The following is a 20512-nucleotide window of genomic DNA, read 5'->3' on the forward strand; positions in this document are numbered from 1 at the left end:
TTGTACCTTTTTAACAACCTTGCGTTGGTAGCGTGTGGGGCATTGTGGCCTTCCTGCTATAATTTATAAACACTGCCTTAGTCTCTGTGCAAGCCATACAATGTAAAATCCTATTTAATCAAACGCAAATCCAGCAAAACCTCTTGCTTTTTCTCAGACTCATAGCAGCTGAAATTTTTTCTCTCACAGAATTTTGCAATGCTGTTATCCAGGTCACGTTATCATTTCATCCCCCCACCCTCCTTCAACAAGCTCTCGGTCAATTATTTCCCTTATATCAACTATTCAACCATTCTGTCTCTGGTCCGACAATATTCAGTATGGCCCGGCAGGCAGAATGTAATGGTTGTTTCCTTAAAATTCTCACAATTAGAGATTTGACATTAAAGAAGTATGGCATGATTTGACATGATGTGAAACTCAATGTAAAATACATGTAATCGAAGACATACTAAAATTAATCATGTGAAAATCATTTCACATTTATTACTGCCAAACTATTTCTTTTTTTTTTTTTCTCTGCAAAAGAGTTTGTGCTACACATATAGGTACATATATTACATGCAGTTGTTTGTTGAAGTGTAGTTCATTCTGATAAATACTAATGAAAGTTTTAGATGCAATGTTCCTTGTATCCAGTAAGAGTTTTGTTCGTAACAGGGTATGAGACATAGGTACACTCCAACATAGTACATACAATTTACTTAATAGTCATGCACTATATCTGCACAATATGAACCTCAAAAATATAAGGAAATCAGTTTATTAAAACTCAGCATTTTCACCCACAAGTCTTGAAATATTGTGATAAATGTTTTATAGACTTTGTCACCTCTAAATCTTTTTTCACTTGTTACCCACGTGTCCCTGGGTCATCTTTGCGGAGCCAGGCTCATCCCGACCGTCTTAAATTTAACCCTGCCACGTGACCACGCCGCGGGGTCGACACAGAACTGGCAGACTCCAGAGGAAAGCGTTTTAATTTAATGCAACCATGCATATGTCTGCTGGCCACAACAGAGACATTTTAAGCACTTGTAGATTCACAGTTCACAGAGCCCGTTCGAGTCGTCGTCAAAAAATTTACGGGCATGGCCGACTCCATGCAAATTTCCAACAAGACTGCTGTTAGATGTAACACAAGCACGTAACGCAGCAATCAGAAACTTTTGTCAGAGTGAATTTGTAACTTGTAATGCAGCAATCAGAAACTTTTGTCAGAGTAAAGTATAATGTATAACACACAGTGTAACACCGCAACTCGTAGCATGCCAATAAATGCTACAACAAATTGACAGTGATTTCCAGTGCCCCCTTACCTAAGTTAGGCATCAGCCGCCCATGCTGCCTGAGGAGTGTAATCCGACTTCGCTAGTTAGTAATTCAACCATCGCCAAGATCCTAGTGAACCACGCTGGCGCCGACGACCCACCCAACAGCAACAGTTAGCTGCATAAGCCAGCCTGGCACCCTCCCGGTAAGAAAAGCAAATTTTAAAGCTGTAAATATATAAAGCTGATTTTGAATTTACCATGAAAAACAAAACATACTATAGGTACAAAGAGAAATATCATTGTACTGAAATACATATTCACTAATCAAAATTTGCGTGCATTTTGTTAAAAGAAAAACAAAATCCCTAAGTTTTTAAGAAAACTAAAAATTAATTTTTACTAATATATATAAATGTACCACAGACTTTTCATAGATAACTTTTCTTTTTGCCCATATTTTATTCTACACTGTGACCTATAAAAACAACTAATAGCATTACTTATTACCTACTTAAACCTAAAAAATACTGAACCTAAAAATTAAAAATTCATTTAACCGGGAACTTGAACATGTGTGATATTTTAGTTAGGTTTGCTTCAACGCGGTCTTTGGCTGACCCAGCAGGGAAGAAAGAAAGAAAGAAAGAAAGAAAAACATTAACCTGAAATAAAACTTAACTTAGTAGAAAAATCTCTTCAACCTTTGAATTTATTACAATTTCTTTCTTTCTTAAGTAAGTATAAATAAAATAGCAGCAAATATATTTTTTTCAAAACCAGGCCAGTTTTTGACGGAGAACAGGCTGGCAAGCAGATTCAAACAGGTTCGGATAAGCTGCAACGCAGTATACGTGGGGCTGTAGAGCGACGATCTTTGAAACACGGCCGATAAGATAAGGCCTGCAGGTACGCGTCGTTGTTGCTCGTGGTTGGTGGTTGCGGTGGCGTGTGTGTGCGAGTGTGTGTGTGTGTGCGCGCGCGAGACGAGGCGAGGCGAGGCGTGCCGTTGTTCAAACACTCCGGAGCTGGGAGGAGGAGAGAGATAAAGACCGCGGGCCTGCCCGGCGCGCCAGTCTCCGCCGCGATGTCGAGGTCCTCGCTGCTGTTGCTGCTGTCGCCGCTGCTGCTGTCGTGCTGCGTCGCCGCGCAGCAGAACTCCAGCTCGGCGCCGGTGGTCCCGCCTGCCACCACCACCACCACCACCACCACCACAACCCTGGCCAGCTTCCCCGCGCTCAGCACCCTGAAGCCCGACGAGCTGACCGGCCCCGCCGCTCAACCCTCGCCAGGTAACAGCCTGTCCCCGCCTGCCTCGTGACCGCGGCGCCTCAGCGCGAGGGAGGGGCTGTCGCAGAAGGAAGAATGCGCTTGCGAAACCTCTCATTGAATAAAGACCTGCAAAATTCGCGGATTCATTCGGTGATAGGCTAGAATTCAAACACACAGGGGCGTAGCCAGGAGGGGGGGGGGGTTAGGGGTTCAAACACCCCCCCCCCCTTAGCACCAAATCTTTAATTAATTTCTTATTCATCATTCAAACAAATTTCATATTAAAATTTATAACATTTTTACCATTACAATATTTAAATTTAAGTACCGAAAACTGCAAAAAAAAAAAAAATAGCACTATATTACACCTTAAAATCCAAATTTTCCCGGGGGAGGACACCCGGACCACGCGCTGTAATACAGGGAAGGGGGGGGGGCCATGCTTCTTAACACCCCCCATACACAAATCCTGGCTACGCCACTGCAAACACATATACCTCTTAGATAATTTTGCTATTGGCTTACTGTTCATCTGGACGAATCTCAACCAGTAATAGACCATCAACCAAATAAGGATCGAATCACAGACAAACCAGCTGAGACGACTTACAAGTCGGCAGCCAATGAACTTGCGTCATTTGCCCGAGTGTACAGGGGTATGTGCAGTATATCCTGAAGGCCATCGAAACCGCGAATTTCGCAGGTCTCTACTCATTGAATAAGCCATACATTGGCCTTCAAATACTTTCATAAAATTTCTGACGAAAGAAAAGTTAAAAACATTAAACATTTAAGTAGACATAAATATACCCTCCAAAATAAAAATAAATAAATAAAATTCGTACTTGTGAGGGGCTATCCCGAAATCCACGCCTCCCTCCGAACTCTCTCTCTCTCCAACAGCGCTTGCCCTAACCATAATTTATATATTCTTGGACACTCCATACAGGTGTTTTAACATTCTTGGTACATACCGTTACGACCTATTGTGGGGGAGAATTGGGTTCGTAAGGGACAGCCCAATTAAGTATTATTACAGTTTTATTGATTACTAATATTTACATTAATAATAATAAATGATTGTAATTAAAAATGTCCGATCACAAATCACTGGCACTTAAAAATGTTTATTCTCAAGTCACTCAATATCTGTCAAGTTTCGCAGTTCGCAATCCTCTCTGGAGCTAGACTCGACAGTGGTTCGCCCCCTTATCACGCGCCTGTCCAGAGAGACAGTCTCGCGCCACTCAGTCACCGCACTCTCAAGGGGGAAGGGGGGGGTCTCTCACCCTCTTCGCCGATGTCGCACTTTCCTTCGCTCGGAATCCGCTCGGAACTCCAGCGGTGGCCGGCGTCGCTGCATAAGTACCTGAGGCGCCCTTCTCGAACCGACGAGAGCCGACGTGACGAGTTGCGTCATCCTGGGCCAAGCCGACGCCCGAACAGTCCAGAAGGGTGGCATCAATTCACGCTGCTCCGCGCGGCGGCCCGCGGAATTCCCAAGGCCGTTCAGCGATAGATAACAGCGTGAGGAGCGAATGGGGGGAGGGGTAGCGACGACCCTTGTAATCCGGCCAGGCACGCGTGGTATGCCTTACGTCAATGGATAACACGTGACTTCAGTGGCCATGCAGGGCCGCCAACCAGCTCCGAACTTGGCATCGTGGTCTGGTCTCTCGCGGTCGTAATAATATTAAGTTATAATATAATATTGAATACTACGTACCTAATTCCGAACAGTCGGAAATTATTATGGTCAGTATGCAGAGTTTCAAGTTGAAAAGCACAATTTTAAAACGGCTTAAAATTTCTAGGTGAAACTTTTTATGTTGTAATTTACGTGCTTTTATCGTGTTTCTTTTCGAAGTCGAATTTTCGTGGAGATGGAAAATTAGCTAAAGTGGAGGTTTTCTCCAGTGTTTTTAAGGGTGCAGTATAGTTTATTAATTTCCATTTTATGATTTCGTATTTTTCCCATAGTTTTACATATTTTTTTTACTATAAAGATCACTTATTGTTTTTTAAAAGTTTTATCAATGAAATAGGTGTTTATTTAATAATTGTTAGAAGAGCAAAATTTCAATTCCGGCATGATTTAATATCACGAAATCGTATGGCATATAATTTTGAATTAACCGTTCGTAAGTATAGCTTTTTGACTTGAAACTCTTTATTTTCAGTGCATCATTAAAAAATTCATAAAAAGCTGAGATTCTTAATGTTCCGAAACTACAATTACTTAAACTTAAAAATTGTATAGCATAAAAGTTTCCTTACGTCAAGAGCATGTACGTACTCCAAAACCAGTGATTTCTAACTGAAGGGGCGATATAGGCAAATCCTCGATTTACGCAACAGCATATCTCAGTTGCCTTGATGAGGAGATAAGATATTCAAACAGCAGAAACTTAGAAACAAGGTCTATTCTATTTCAACAGTATTGTCGACTATGGAAACCAATGACGCACTTCTGATTAAGTGGCGGATACATTTTGAGTACAGTTTATTTTTTTGTGCACGTGATCACTTCGTTTCTTTAGTATTAAGTTCTATACATTTTTTTTTCACTTTAATATATTATAACATGATAAAATACGAATTATGTGTTTGGGCAGTGGAGGGGGGAATTATATTGAGGCGAATATTTCAACCAGCGAGTGGTAGACATATATTTCCTTGAAGGATATCTTATAATAAGGTTATACAATGTAACATTGATGGGATTCGTGTAGGGGGATTATGAAATGAGAATTTAAAAATGTGTGGTTGCGGGGGGGGGGGAGAGAGAGAGAGAGAGAGAGAGAGAGAGATAGAGAGAGAGAGAGAGAGAGAGAGAGAGAGAGAGAGAGAGAGAGATCATCAATGAAACAACAATTAACTATAAAAAATATTAGTCAGAAAATATTTTTGTCAATATTAGCCCCATTGTTTCTTTGTACAACATATGGCTATGGTTATTTTTGCATATATGTAATACTTTTTTCGTGATAATATTGAATATTTCTTACGAAAATTAGCATATAATTTGTATTTTAATTGATGTTTCATTGAAGCATAATTTTTTAACCATGGAAAAGATAATCAAATAATTAATAATTTAAATTTGTTTTGTTTTATTGTGCTCCTAATTAATACTGGAAAGCTATTCAGGGAACAGTTTAAAAATAACTTTAATCATATGAGGTACTGGGAAAACACAAAGCATAAATTCCCGGGTAAGAACGAACACAGTATAACTGCGAACACTATTTTGTTGTGATACAGTTGTTTTCATGTCAATGTAAAAATTTACAAATTATATGTAATTTTATATGAATATTTCTGTTACATTTACAAAAACAATCACAGTACGTAAACATGTATGGGGGGAGTTGGATGAAATTGAACAAACCCTTTATTTTCTTTTGTATGTTCATTGTGCTTATGTTTAGAATGTGCATCAGACCTAAATGCTGCGTACCCTGCCAATTTTACGCAAGCAGCACTCTAGTTATGATAACAAGTGCTGAATTTTAATTTACTCATACATAAGTAAGAAAGATCCACTGATTTTATTTTTGGCCCGTAATTAATACGAAGATGACGCACAGATCCAGAGACCAGATTAGGAAGCGGCCATTAGTTTGCGATTTTTATCCATCTTTGATTTCGTTGAAGATATGTTTACCGTGGTAAAAATGAAGACATAACGGAAACCCCTTTTCCACACCTTCCGTGGGGAGCTTTAAATCAAAAGTTTGTGAAAAGGAAAATGTGGAGTCGATGTGTAATTTACTCTCTGGTGCTGCACATAAAACGAATAGCGCACTACGCTGTGTAAAATAGCGCGTATAAAAAGAATCTTCCGTTCAACATCGCGAATATTTTATATTGCAGAATTCCAGGAGCCCATACAGGCCGAGTCTGTAGCTTCTTAAAAAAATTACCATCAGATAAAGAGCTATCGGTCCAATAACGGACTAGGCCAAGAGCTGTATAGTTAAATACTGCGAGTAAGTCTTTCAAACCTTAAATAATTAAAAGCAAAACCTTTTCGAAAAGCTTTAAATGTGAGAGTGATAAATATGTTTAAAAAAAATTATAACAATACTCGTCGTAAGAAACCTAGTTGAAGTACACAGGAAAAAATGTAAAAACCAGTTGCCAAAAATAGTTGCAATACTACAAGAAAGCTTTTGTAACTTTATGCAACACATGGCTATGTTTTTTTTACATGAAGTACGTTTTTCGAGATAATAGTATTTGTTACGAAAATTGGTGCAAAATTTTATACTTTTAAGAGATGTTTCAATAAACCATAAATTTTTTAAACCATGGAAAAGCTAATCAAATATTCTATAATTTAACTTTATTTTGTTTTACTATGCTTATTAATGTGCGCATTTAATACTGGAAACAGTTTACAAATAACTTCAACTATTGTAGGTAAGAATCCGAACACAGTATTACTGCCAACATTATTTCGTAGTGATACAGTTGTTATATGTAAATGTACAAATTTACATATATCTGTAAGTTTACACGGATGTTTCTGTTACATTTACAAAGAAATATATATTACAGTGTATTTTTTGTTATAAATTTATCCTTATGTAGAAATGTTTTGATATTTTCGAGAGTATCGATCATTCCTGCCTCTCCCACCAGTGGTTAGACACGATGTCGAGTGAAAGAGAGAGCCAGTTTACTTCTTGAATATCCTACATTGTCATCTGAAGCGCGTGGCGACACAAGAAAACCGACTCCGTGAGCTATCGCAAGTTGCTCCAACGTTACGTAACATCGAGCACAGCGCAAGGCTGTTGCTACGAGTCGCTACTACCACGTGCATGTTGCCTCATAGAGATTCTAAAAATTCGTCTTGGCTGCATGTCTACTCTTCACTCGAAAGTGGAATACATAAGTATGGATTCTCGCTGGTTTGATATGGCTTCTCACTCAGTCAACGAACCCGAATTTTCTCCGATATTCGGTGGCGAAGTAATGATGTAGTCAATGAGAATATGAGGGGCGGGGAAGATTTTTTTTTTTGTTTTAATCTGCCATCGTTCAGTGATCCCAAACTGAAAACAAAATCAGTGTAACATTAAATAAGTTTCTCGCTGAACAGAGTCGGGTTCAAGGTCAACAGGATTTTATTTTGTAAACCAAAAACAAAATTTCAATGCTCTAACGATATTCGTTTTTGACATGGTTTTGTTTAGAAAACTTTGCCCTAGTCAGCTATGGTTTTATTTTTACGTAATTGTTTTCCAGTTAAATAAAACATCATGATCAAAGTTGGGTACTTTTAAAATTAAAAATATACTATTTAACTTCAATGAAACATGAAAATTTCATTGAAAGTTAAAATAATACTAATTTTTACTTGTGCAAAAAATAGTTCATCATACCTACAGCAGTAAGCAAATGATTGTATGAAAATACTATAGATTTGTTGTGGTCATAGAGATGGATCTATACAAAACACTTACATGAAACCGTTTACCGACTAGTGATAACATATGATGCAAACATCAGCAGCCTCGATAGTGCTGCAACATCATGAGCGACCAATGACTAGTTTGTTGTATAGGTCCGTCTAATATTGGAATAGTGAGCGTGTTATTTTTTTAGAGTAAAATACACATAGAAAAGGAATAACCACATAAGCAAATATTATCAATGTATGTAAATAGTTTCTGTTGGTTTGTACGCAGTTGCGGATTCTAAAGCCCATGGAAAGAGAGTCAGAATAAAATGCTTTTCAACAGGCCCCCCCTCCCCGCCCAAATTTACGAGACCGTAAGCTAATCCGGTGTATGTTACGGTCAGAAAGAAAAAAAGGGGGCAACTTTCAGCCCTAAAGTAACCTCCCCCCTCCCCCCCTCCCACCACACACTTTAACCACCTTCCTTGGACCTTCCACTGTTTGATGTCAGAAATGGCGCCAATGGAATAAATCGTGCGATGGAAAGAGAGAGAGAGAGAGAGAGAGAGAGAGAGAGAGAGAAGTAAATGCCAATTCAAATACACTGCAAACTAAGAATGAGACATCCTGTACCTATGGTCCAGTGAGAAAGCAGTTCAAATTTTTATTTCCAAACAATAACGCGACATTTGCAGATCTCTGACCATAACGTCCCGGTGTTCTCAAATGCCGTTGAAACGAGCGAGAGGTCGGAAAGCAGTGGTGGATACGGGAATATTTTGGGGGGAGGGAGAGGGAAGAGGATTTTGAGAAAAAATAAAATAGAATTTGAACCCGTGCATACAAAAAAATCTTTCATTACTATTGAAACTAACACACCGACGTAATGGGCCTAGAGTAATAGCCGTAGGCGACGTGGCTTTTCACACTTTAAAATTTTTTTTTTTTCATATCCCCCCCGCGCTCACCCTCTGGCGAACGCCTCTGTCTAAAAGGGTTGGCTATGGTTTCCTAAGTTGGCGAAAGAGTCACCCGGAGGTTGTGCAATCCGCGATGCCTGCTAACTAGTTCCGCACGGCGCGCGTGAGCAGCCTGGGTAAACACGGCACAATGGGCGACTTGTTTGGACAGGCATCGTCGCCGTCATCCAGTTCATCTCCCTGAGCCTCGCCGGGCCTGCGCAGTGTCTCACGCGTGGCTTTCAGTACGCTGTCTCCCCTGTCATCACATCCACTCCACACGGCTTGTCCACGTTAAAAGAGGCGTGTGCGTGCAGGGCCGCAACTAGGGGGGAGCAAGCGGGGCATACGCCCCGGGCGCAAAGCTGTGGGGGCGCCGAAATCGCTTGCATTGTAATTCATACTACAACTCTGGTAACTGGTAAAAAGCTTTTTAACTTGCATGCCAGGAATGTCTAATCTGATTTACAATATAACGTCTCAACATATTTAATGAACAAGTCTAGTGATTATACGAACTACTTTATGGACATAGTGGGTCCATGCATGGAAGTTACAGTAGCACAGAAACTGTTACATGTAGGTATGGAAGATGCTTAAATAGCACAATTTTTCCGTGGGAGGGCTTCCGGACCCCCCGCTTTATTGGTGTGGTATGTGCAAAAAATGAGGGGGGGGGGGCGCCGCATGAATCCATTCATGCCCCGGGTGCCAGAGACTCTAGTTGCGGCCCTGTGTGCGTGGAGTCCTCGCACAACACGAGTGAAACACAATGCGAATATGCGAGATCTAAATTATACTATTCCGCAAGTATGCAAGTTTGCAAGTGTGCAAGTAGGTATGCAAGTGTGAAAGTATGTATATGTGCAATTATGGATTTGTGCAAGTATGCAAGTATGCAAGTATGCAAGTATGTAAGTGTGCAAGCATGCAAGTGTGAAAGTATGCTACGTCATTTCCAACTCTCCCCTGCCGTCTCAACCTCTACCGGGTCCCCAAAAACGTACCTAACTACTCCCCTCAAGCGATCGGAATTTTCGTAACGCTCGAAAATTGTAGCTCCCTCAGAAAATAAATTTCACTTCAAGAATCTAATTTTGTAAAAAAAATAATAATTATATATATATTTTTAATTAATCTATTTATTGATATTCGTTAAACAATGCATTAGTGTAATTTCACAGCATTATTACAGTCGTTCACATTCTAAAGGAAAAAATAATATCAATTCCAAACACCGATTATTATTTCACAGGAGAAACTATCTGAAGCAATTGGTCACTGTTAATATTATGTACTCTGGTTAGAAAGAGACAAAAAAAATTAATATTAAATGATAAAAAATTTTGATGGCAAAATGAGTGAAATCAAGATGGCGTATTCCAGTTAGAATTTCTTTTTAAGTAATAATTGAATATTACCAGATGACGAACTTGATTCGATACAAGAATAAAATGCATTTCCAAAATGTTATTTCCATACATTCTTTTAAAAATAATTTTCTGTACATTTTTAAAAATTTTCATTGCATTATAAAGTTGTCTAAATCATTTTTTGCTCCTTGGGTATATCTGGCAACAAAGCACACTGAAACAAGGGCAGTGCTAATAGCATATATCGTGCATTGGAAAGAGAAAATAGATGCCCATTGAAATTCACACTGCAATCTGAGGTAAAACACGCCACAGAACCTTCAGTTTGTGGTCTTGGGCGACACCCAACTCGTGCATGATCAGACACCTTGTGTTCAAACCAGTGTATGGCAGGTGGTTTTTAATACTTTTGTTTTGACATTCTGCATTTATTACTTTTGGCATTTTAAACAGCATTGTGTACTTGAATTTTAGCCCTACGTATCTACAACACCGTGAACTCTATGCACATTGTTATTCCAACGCTAGCGCAATTCCCAGACCCCTCTAAGAACTGTTGATCATGGCAGACTGAAATTTTATGAAATATGATACTTTCCGTGTGTGTCTAATTTAAATTTGTGTCCACTTTATTTGACGGTTTCAGTTGTGTCATTAATATCTGGAAAACGTCTATCTGCACGGCCATCCAGCCAATCCGATACCTTATTACAAATTTAAGTAAATTTTAATGAACTGAAAAAGAATGAAATAGCGTCTAAAATGGTGTAACAGGACTTAGTGACGGTCTACAACAATAACGAAGTATGTTATAATTGGTCTAAAGTGTGTTTACTAGAGATACAGTGTTATTTTCATCGAGATATCCAAGCGTGCAGTGTTTATGAGTACATTGTCCTGCTGCTCTATTCCTCACTTACACACAGACTGAACACTATTTTTGATTAGCATAATTACATGTTATATGTGTCATGCGAATACAAAAACATTGATTTTTAAGTTATATAAACTTTCGGGCGTATTTCCACCCAAGTTAGCAAGTTAATTAATGAACGCTGTAAATTGACACTATTTGTATGTAATCGATTCTCACACACTAGTGGTCCTGTTTGTGAAATTAATTTTTCCTACAACTGAGCTAAGCTAGCCGCAGAGAATCCTATATTTAAATACATCTATAAAGACATAATAAGTGTTGTGCTACACATATAAAACTTTTGAACTATGTATACTGAAAGAACTTTTGTTGCTGTACATATTTCCGACGTATCTCCTGAATTTTAATGAGACAACAGTAGTTAAGCCTTTAAAGTTCCTTATTGTTTTTGTGTTTTAAATATTTTATTATAAGTTTATTACTGTTTATAACTGTAAATTAACACACTTGTACAGGAAATAGTATTGATAATGTTATCTATTGCTGAGCGGCCTTAGGAATCCCGTGGACCGCCGCGCAGTGGCGCGAATAAACACTACCTTTCTTGATGTTTCGGGCGTCGGGTCGACCCGGGATAACAGCCGCTCTCGTCGGTTCGAGAAGGGCACCGACCGGTCTCCGCGACAGTCCCGCGACGGTTCCAAGCGAGTTGAGTTAATATTTCTTAACCTTTAAATGCATTATCATCAGTTGCCATTTGTTATGTCTCCGTACATTATGGGAGCGCAGGGTCGCGATAGTGGAATGATCCAGTTGATCCGTCACCGTTTCCGTGCCATGTTGCGTTTGCTGCGCAGTTTGCGAACCCGGCTGAAAGGAACCTCACAGTGTTCTCGTGACCCGGCCCTGGCGTGTTCCTGTCCACAACTCAATGCTTTCGAAAGGCAACCTAACAACATAAAAGTCGTTAACGTTTCGAAAGTAAATGTTGGCAACCTTGATTTTGTTTGTAGTCGTTTATTGCTGTGAATAATCCCAATAAATAAATAAATAAGATTATCTATTTTGCAATACGGAACAAACAAAACACTGCGTTAAAATGCTTTATCTTTTGTTTCAAAAAATAAAAACTGCATAGCCGCAAATTATGAGCGTTGAAAAGCATAACATAAGTTTTACTTGCAAAAAATTGGTTGTCTGTAAAGTCGGTTTACGGACGATAGTTTAACGTGACAACGTCATAACAAAACATTGATGAAATGATTGATCCAGAAGAAAAGGAAATATCATATTCGGCCTGAGACTGAGCCGTAATAGGTTTTTGCAACCAAACCATTTAGGCATTAAAAATATTATATTCTTTGAGGAAGAATTTATTTTTTAAATTTTTCTATCTTTTGTATGATAAAATCTACCTCTGCATAATTTTATGAATAAAATAGAATCATTTTTATTGAATTATCACTATTTTGTATGGATACAAAGGAGTGAAATGAAATGTACAATTTAATTAATAAATTTACTTTTATTTGCATTCATTATTCAAATATATTTATTACTTTTGAAATATTGCGTGCGTCGTATTTATTTTTACAAGTACAAAAAAAATTCGCAGCTGCCGGGATTCGAACCGATCGCTCACCCACGAGGCCATATTCGATAATGTACAGTTTCAGAAGTTATATATACATTTATAAAATTTTTGTTCACGGTAGGGGAATAAATTTATTTCGTTTTTATAACTCGATTTTATAACAAATACGCATCCCAAATACACCAAACTTATTTATAATGTGTTAAAATATTTTTTAAAACATTGTGCAAAAGATCCCGGTTGTAATTTGCATTATTATGTGTAAATGTAAAACACCATTGTTGGTTCAAAATGTATTTGAATATTCAACATTGCTTTTAAATAACTGTACCGATTGTGCTGAAAATCGGTGGACAATCGTTAAATTACATAATATTAATAAATCAAACGACGAAAATATGATTGAAAAGTCAAATAGATGGTCGTTCCAATCGAACGGAAGAGAGATGCCACGCATGCGTAGGCCCTATAATTAGCATGAAGAGAGATGCCACGCATGCGTACAATGAGCAAATAGGACACATCCGTAGTGGGACATCCGTAGTGGGACACTTCTTCGTGCGTGCAGCCGGCGTTCATCGATTTATTAGACGTTGTCACGTCAAAAAAAAAAATAAACGCACGCACATTTTTGCACAGGTGCGCATGGCAGCCGTGTTATCTAATTGCTACCAAGATTATTCAACATTGTCAAAAATTCTTCCAAAGAATAATATTGTGCCTTTATAATCAATTAGAATAATTTTTATTTAAGTTATTTTGTTTGAGAAGTTTCTATGTTTTCCTCGTATTTAAAACCTATTTCTTTTATGTTGACATTTCTCAACCGCACAGTGTTTTTCTAGGGGTGGTCATGTCTGCTTGATTACATGCTAACACTTCAGCTAATTGTTGCGCCATATTGGTCAAACGCCCAAAATACTGGCTAGAAGTCTAGTTAGTGTTTGCAGTGTGGGAACATTTAAAAAATTACTTTATGTTATGAAAGTGGCTGACTTCAACGACGGAGATTCTAATTCACACTTACCAACCGTCATCAGGCGTGGTCAAGCACCATTTCCGCAATGTTTTGGGCGTGTACAATGTGGCGATGGCCACTGGCGTAGCCAGGATTTGTGTATGGGGGATGTTAAAAAGCATGCGCCCCCTCCCCCCCCCCGTATTAAAGTGGGGGGTCCGGGGGATCCTCCCCCGGGAAAATTTGGGTTTTAAGGTGTAAAATAGCGCTATTTTAGCAGTTTTCGGTACTTAAATTTAAATATTGTAATGGTAAAAATTGTATTAATTTGAATATGAAATTTGTTTGTGATGAATAAGAAATTAATTAAAGATTTGGTGCTAAGGGGGGGGGGGGGTTGAACCCCTAACCCCCCCCCCCCTGGCTACGCCCCTGGCGATGGCGAGGTTAAAAAGATACTTTAGCCTACGTCACAGCATGCCGTCTCCCGGTAAGCTCCTAACCCCGTGGTTACCTTAGCGGACCGCATCCGATTTTTTTTTCTAACCTAACTAAAACTAAGTGTATTTTGGAGGGGTCCGGGTTAGGGAGGGACCTAGGTGCGTCTCAGGCCGAAGCCTATACGCCTAGTCATGCTGGGATTAGCCATGCAGGGAGAGGGTCGCATGCATCATGTGCTAGGAGGGGATTGGCCAGCCATGGCAGCGATTGGCGCCATGACTAACTCCCCTCACTCTTAAATCTAGACTATAACTCGCCCGGTGGGTAGTGCCGAACAATCCCGGACAAGCCTGGTTGCTGGTTGCCCGCAGTGACGACGGCGGCGGCGGCGGCGGACGGCTCGTGCTCGGCCGACGCGCAGTGCGTGGCTCGGCGCGGGCAGCTGTCCTCGTGTGTGGACGCGGTGTGCGTGTGCGGGCCCAGGGCGTACGAGAAGTCCGGGGAGTGCCTCCCGAGCAAGGGTGAGTTGGTGCGGCCACCCGCCGCCAGGGGCGCTCGCGTCCCTGCTCTCTGCCCCAGATCACCCTGGCGCACTGGCAAACATCTGTCTCCAGTATGCAGGCTGACCCATAAAGCAGGGGCGCAACAACCAGGGCCGGCGCGTCCATATAGGCGAACTAGGCAACCGCCTAGGGCGCCAAGTAGCTGGGGGCGGCGCAGCACGACACATAACAGCTGATATAATATGTCTAACGATTATTGAAACTAGATGAAAATGGATTTTTGTAACAGTTTGGAATGTTTATATTGATATAAGTAATTATTTAAAGTCCACGGTGAACTGTTTATGATTTGTAATAAGTAAAAAAAGTTTTAAAAAAAACACAAGCCTGCTTACATTTGGTTGTTGACAAAATATTAGGCTTACGTGATGTATTTTGAGGCAAGGATATTTTTTTTGGGGGTGTCCGGCCGGGGGGGGGGGGGGGGGGGGGAATTAAGGTTTTTCGCTTAGGGCGCCAATTTACCTTGCACCGGCCCTGGCAACAACAGGGGGGGGGGGGGCCAAGGGTATTCCCCCCCCCCCCCTTCTGAAACCTTGAAGTGGGTGCAAACGGGGGCAAAGAAAGTGCTGTGTAATCAATTTTTAGATAATAAAACTGCTTAAATAGCACCATTTTCCACCTTGAAATACAAATTTTCCCGGGGGAGGGATCCCCCGCTTCAATAGGGGGATCGATGATTCTTTATAAAAAGGTATATTGCCCGCCCCCCCCCCCCCCTTGGAAATTTAGTTGTTGCGCCCCTGCCATAAAGGAATGTCAGTTTCAAATTGTAGACTGTGTACAACAATATTATTTAGTTATACGGCCTTAAGTCCAATTCGTCCTACTGTTTGATTAACTCGTCCGGAGTAATGGAAGCAATAGCCTCTTCAATTCTGTGTCTAATCTCTGACAAATCATAAAGCCCCAAAATAAAAATAAAATCGCATGGAATTATGTCAGGTGAACGTGGAGGCTAGCAATCGAACTTTACGACCAATCCAAGTATCAGGTATTTCGATGTTCAACCACTATCGTATAAAGAGATTCCAATGGGGAGGGGCTCCAACAGGTTTGCCAAATAAAGTTCAAAGGTTTACTCTCTACTAATTGGGGGAAAAGACATTCTTTCGCGCTGCAAGCGAGAAAACAGCAAAACAATACTCGCGCATGCACTTATGTAAAATTGTGACCTCAAACCAATACTCTACAACGCTTACAGTTGATGTTATTAAATTTTATAACTGGGACATTTTTTTATGGACATAGCGTATTTGACAATACAGTTGGAGAGGTAGTACCTATTGGACGGAAAATGGATTCCAATTTTCTCCATAAAATAAATTAGGATAGATAGCATCAAATCTATTTTAAATCGTCACACTATCAAAGTTTATTTTTTGGTTGGAGCTATCTCAAAATTTCCAATTTTAACGTCGATTTGAAAATAATATAATGCTTCACAATGCTGGATGGAATTTTTAAACTATTTTGTATTTGTGCTTTTTAAAAAAAATTTAATATGTATAAATTGAATTCACATTTACATAAATTTTCAGTGATTTTTTAAGTTGTAGAAATATTATTCATTTTTTATACATAATTATTTTTGGCCTACGACATCCCTATTAACATTATTTTAATTACTTCGCTTTTATAACCTCTTTAATTGCTAATGTGTTCTTCGTCATTCTAAAGAATCGTTTTCACAGAAACGAATGTCATTTCCGTTTTCGCTAGGCACGCTTTTGATCGGGATTGCATCCAACATCCGACATATTTTAGAACTGTCGTATATGTAAAATATTTTATGGGAACTCAAGTAATCCAACTTGTCAAACAAACATGGCTGGCTAGTGACGTTTTCGGTGACGTCATAACCCCCAAATTTATTTGTAACAACATACCTATTAGAAGATGCTGGAAGCTAAAATTTGACAGCGTGGCAGGGCCTTTACAAACCCAGAACTGGAACTGAGTACACTCCACTTGCCCTAAAAGTCATTCGACCTAAAATGATTTTCGGCTGAATGCCTGTTAGGTCGAATGACTTTTAGGCCAAGTGACTTTTAGGTCAAGTGACGTTTAGGAGATATGACTTTTAGGGCAAATGACTTTTAGGTCAAATGACTTTTAGGGCAACTGACTTTTAGGCCAAGTGACTTTTAGGTCAAGTGACGTTTAGGAGATATGACTTTTGGGGCAAATGACTTTTAGGTCAAATGACTTTTAGGTCAAATGACTGAAGGATTATTTTAAAATTTTAGGTCAAGTGACGTTTAGGAGATATGACTTTTAGGTCAAATGACGCGCACCCCTGGAACTAGCGTCCAAGCAACCCTCGCACGGTATAGACTGTAGACTCTTTTCTGCCCCGACTAACTCTTCATCCAGACCATCCTCTATCTCATGCATTCTCCCACGATACACTGTTAGAAATTAAAGTAAATTTACGGACTTTTCAACAAATGATGGACTTAGAATAAACTAGGAGTTCCTCGTGATTTCAGGTAACCGAATCTTTGTTCCAAGTTTTGTGTTTCGTAGTATACAAAGTAATCACATAGGTCGCAGGAAGAGTCGTGTTTCTGTAGTAGACGTTACTTTGTTTTTAATATTTCGTTAGTACCTATATCAACAATATTCTTGTACCTAGATTCATGTTCAAATGAGTGAGCACAGTGCCTACCTATAAATTTATGGAGGTAGCCGTAAATTTAAGAAGATTCCTGAGAATAATTCGTAAATTTAAAGTTGGCATTTTAAACAGTGTAATGGTATCTCGCATGGCTGTGCCCAGGGTTTTACCTGTGTCTATGCAGGTTTTTACCTGGGTCCGACCTAACATAGCTTTAATTTAGATCTAAGACAGGGGAGTTATTCATGGCTTCGATCGCTGTCATGGCTGGCCAATCCTCGAACAGAGCGCACGATGCATGCGACCCTCTCCCTGCATGGCTAATCCCCACCACGACTAGGCGTACATGCACCTAGGTTCTGCCATAATCCTGACACCTCCCACGAGTACAAGGGGGTGAGTGAGGTTCCAAGGTCTTCAAGTAAACCACCGTCGCATATGGGTGTGTTTTATTGACACGACGTAAGTGCGACGACGACATTGCGGGAGAGTTTAATTCTAGAAATGTTCCGTCATTAATGCAGAGAATTAAAAATTATATGGCGTACCAAGTGTCTAATGAATGTATTATTACAGTATTATCATTCGCCAACATTGAATCAATATTAAATACAAAACAGTTAAATGGGCTATTTTTAAAATTTCTTTTTTTGAAATAATCTTTCTCTGTGGTAAATGATAGAAGCTAATGGGGAAAAAAAGCGAAAGGAAATGGATACATTTTTGAGATTTAAAATATTTTTTAGTAATATTGAGCGAACAAGAAAAGTAACTCTCGTCTTTAAAGTAACTTGAAGCTTTATGCCTTATGCTTCTTACTCATAAACACAATGTACATATATTATGTTTTCTCTTATCTTAATCTGTATGGTTATTTTGTCACGTATTTATGAAGTCATTACGGTATTTAGTTATTAAGGTGCATGGTGAATCTAGGTTTCGAGTGTTTAATTATTTGTTGGGGCAATAGCATTTTATACATTTACGATAGTTAAAATATTTTTTTATTATTTTCATCTATTATTTAGAAAACAAAATAATAATCGGTTCATAATATGTTTATGTTCTCCAGATTTGAATGAGCCTTGCGAGTCGTCAGAGGAATGCCAAAACACGAAGCACGCAGTCTGTACGTCATCAGTGTGCTCCTGCGATGTCGGCTACACCAATGAAAACAATGTCTGCACGCTGGTGATACCGCCACCAATGCCTGCGATCGTGCCCATGAACCGTGACGTCAGTGGTACGTACTGAATGCTTCTGTTGTGCTTGCACGCATCCACAATGTCATCCCCCTGCAGAAATAAAATAGGGGGTGGTCAGGGGCGGATACATAGGATTTTCTTGGCGGAGAGAGGGGTAGGAGTGATTGGAGGAGGAGGAACCGGGGGTCTGGAATACCCCTTAGCCATGGACGAAAATCTGTAGGATTCCCTGGGGGAGGGATTACGTTTATCATTCCCATTTCACAGTTTCGCGCGAGCGCAAGCCGGCTCCCGTAAATCCCCCCCCCCCCCCCTCCGCGAAGGATCAAGGCCTATGACCCTTAACCAATAATACCTCCGGCCCAAGGGAAGCTTCCTCAGGAACATTTTCTGATATTGAGCTTAATTGATATAATATATGTATACTAATAACTTGACGTGTCCCGACAACAGCGTCCGGTGCTGGAGTGACTTGTGGAAGGGGGGGGGGGGAAGAGAGAGAGAAAAGAAAGCACCACATCAACACGCCCCATCTATTGGCGCCGGGTGCATCACCATCTTACAGGATAACTAGCTTGGGCATAGATATGAGGTAAAATTACCCTGCGGTGTCTGGGGCAGCCATGTTCGTTTCAGGGATGAGCATGCAGCACTCGCACAAGGGGGCCGAGGCCAAATGCAGGACACGACAAACTTAGTCTAGTTATTAGATCCAGATTAGGTTATTAAAAAGTTATACATCCGTCTTTGATAAGTAATTAAAATAAATAAATAGACCAAAAATTAACTTCAGCAGTAATTTCGTTCAGTGCCACTTTAACCCTTCTTTGGTTTTGGAAGTTTTAGGGGCGCTTCCACAGTGTCTCCCAACTAGATCTATCTCTGAGGAAAGCCACCCTTTTTCCGCTTGATATTTTATAAACACCATGTTGTAATCAATTTTATTGCGGTGCTGTCAAGCAAGTACAACGAAGTAAATAAAAAAATTTGTCTTGTCTGAACACTTTTAGCAAAGCAGTTTTTTTTTTTTTTTTTTTTTTTTTTTTTGCGAAATGCGTACACAATCATTGTCAAATGATAAATTTGAACTGCCTGACAAATGGGTTACAAACGATAAGTTATTTTAGTTCTACGCCGGTGATATAGGATAGGTAGATCGTAAAACTGTTGCAAGGAAAAAAATTAAACTTTCATAATAAGAGTTTCTTTTTATTTTTACGTGCATTCTTTTATTTTTCCGCTAATATATACTTACAAGAGGAGGTCGGCTACTCGTCACCGCCGATTTCGTCCGGATTCACAGTACATGTAGGGCTTCACGAGCAATACAAGTGAGGCAAGTTGAAGTTCCAGATGGCTAAGCGCTTAGGAAATAATATATATATATATTTTTTTCGCAGATTGGTCAGTACATAATTATTTTTTTTGCTTTGCGTGATTTCCAAACAGTACGTGGTCAGTGGCAAGGGTTCGGCTTCGTAATGCAAGGGTAAAACGAAAGTTTTTTTTTTAATTTTGCCATTTGTTAAAAATAACTGTTTTTCTGTGCAAATTAAGGATGTATATAATTTATAAATAATTTGACAAAAGAGCGCTGAGTGCTGGAGTGTCCATGTCCACCATTTAAAACTATGTAAAGTGAAAGATATTTGAAAATAAAAATCTATTTAAATGTAATTGGAGGTCGCGGGTTCGATGTCCCCATGTGGAAAATTTTATTTATTTGGCTTCTTTTCCATTTTTGCTATACTTACGCAAATAAATGGACCAAAATAACGCCAAATGTAGTGCAGTTATTTATATTTGAAGAAAGAAAAGGAAATCGCATCAGAAATATATAGTATTAGTATGTTCTGCTACTGGTGCCGGTGCTAGGTGTGAGGTGAAGTCATTGACCACCGTCCTGACGTCACGGCGGCCATCTTGGATGACTTTGACCTCAAAAAATTCCTCAAAAATGACTCAAAAT

The 20512-nt window shown here is 39.6% G+C and overlaps 1 protein-coding gene across 1 annotated transcript in view; it reads left to right on the forward strand.

The window, feature by feature from the left end:
• The first annotated feature begins 2241 nt into the window (after positions 1-2241).
• Positions 2242-20512, forward strand: part of LOC134542373 (neuroplastin) — a 63864-nt gene continuing 45593 nt past the window's right edge. The window contains exons 1-3 of the mRNA XM_063386555.1: positions 2242-2563; positions 14527-14676; positions 18411-18581. Of these exons, the coding sequence (XP_063242625.1) occupies positions 2359-2563; positions 14527-14676; positions 18411-18581 (526 nt within the window). The 5' untranslated portion in view covers positions 2242-2358. The remainder of the gene's footprint in view (positions 2564-14526; positions 14677-18410; positions 18582-20512) is intronic.

This window comes from Bacillus rossius, assembly GCF_032445375.1.
Source record: "Bacillus rossius redtenbacheri isolate Brsri chromosome 4 unlocalized genomic scaffold, Brsri_v3 Brsri_v3_scf4_2, whole genome shotgun sequence".
Taxonomy (NCBI): Eukaryota; Metazoa; Arthropoda; class Insecta; order Phasmatodea; family Bacillidae; genus Bacillus; species Bacillus rossius.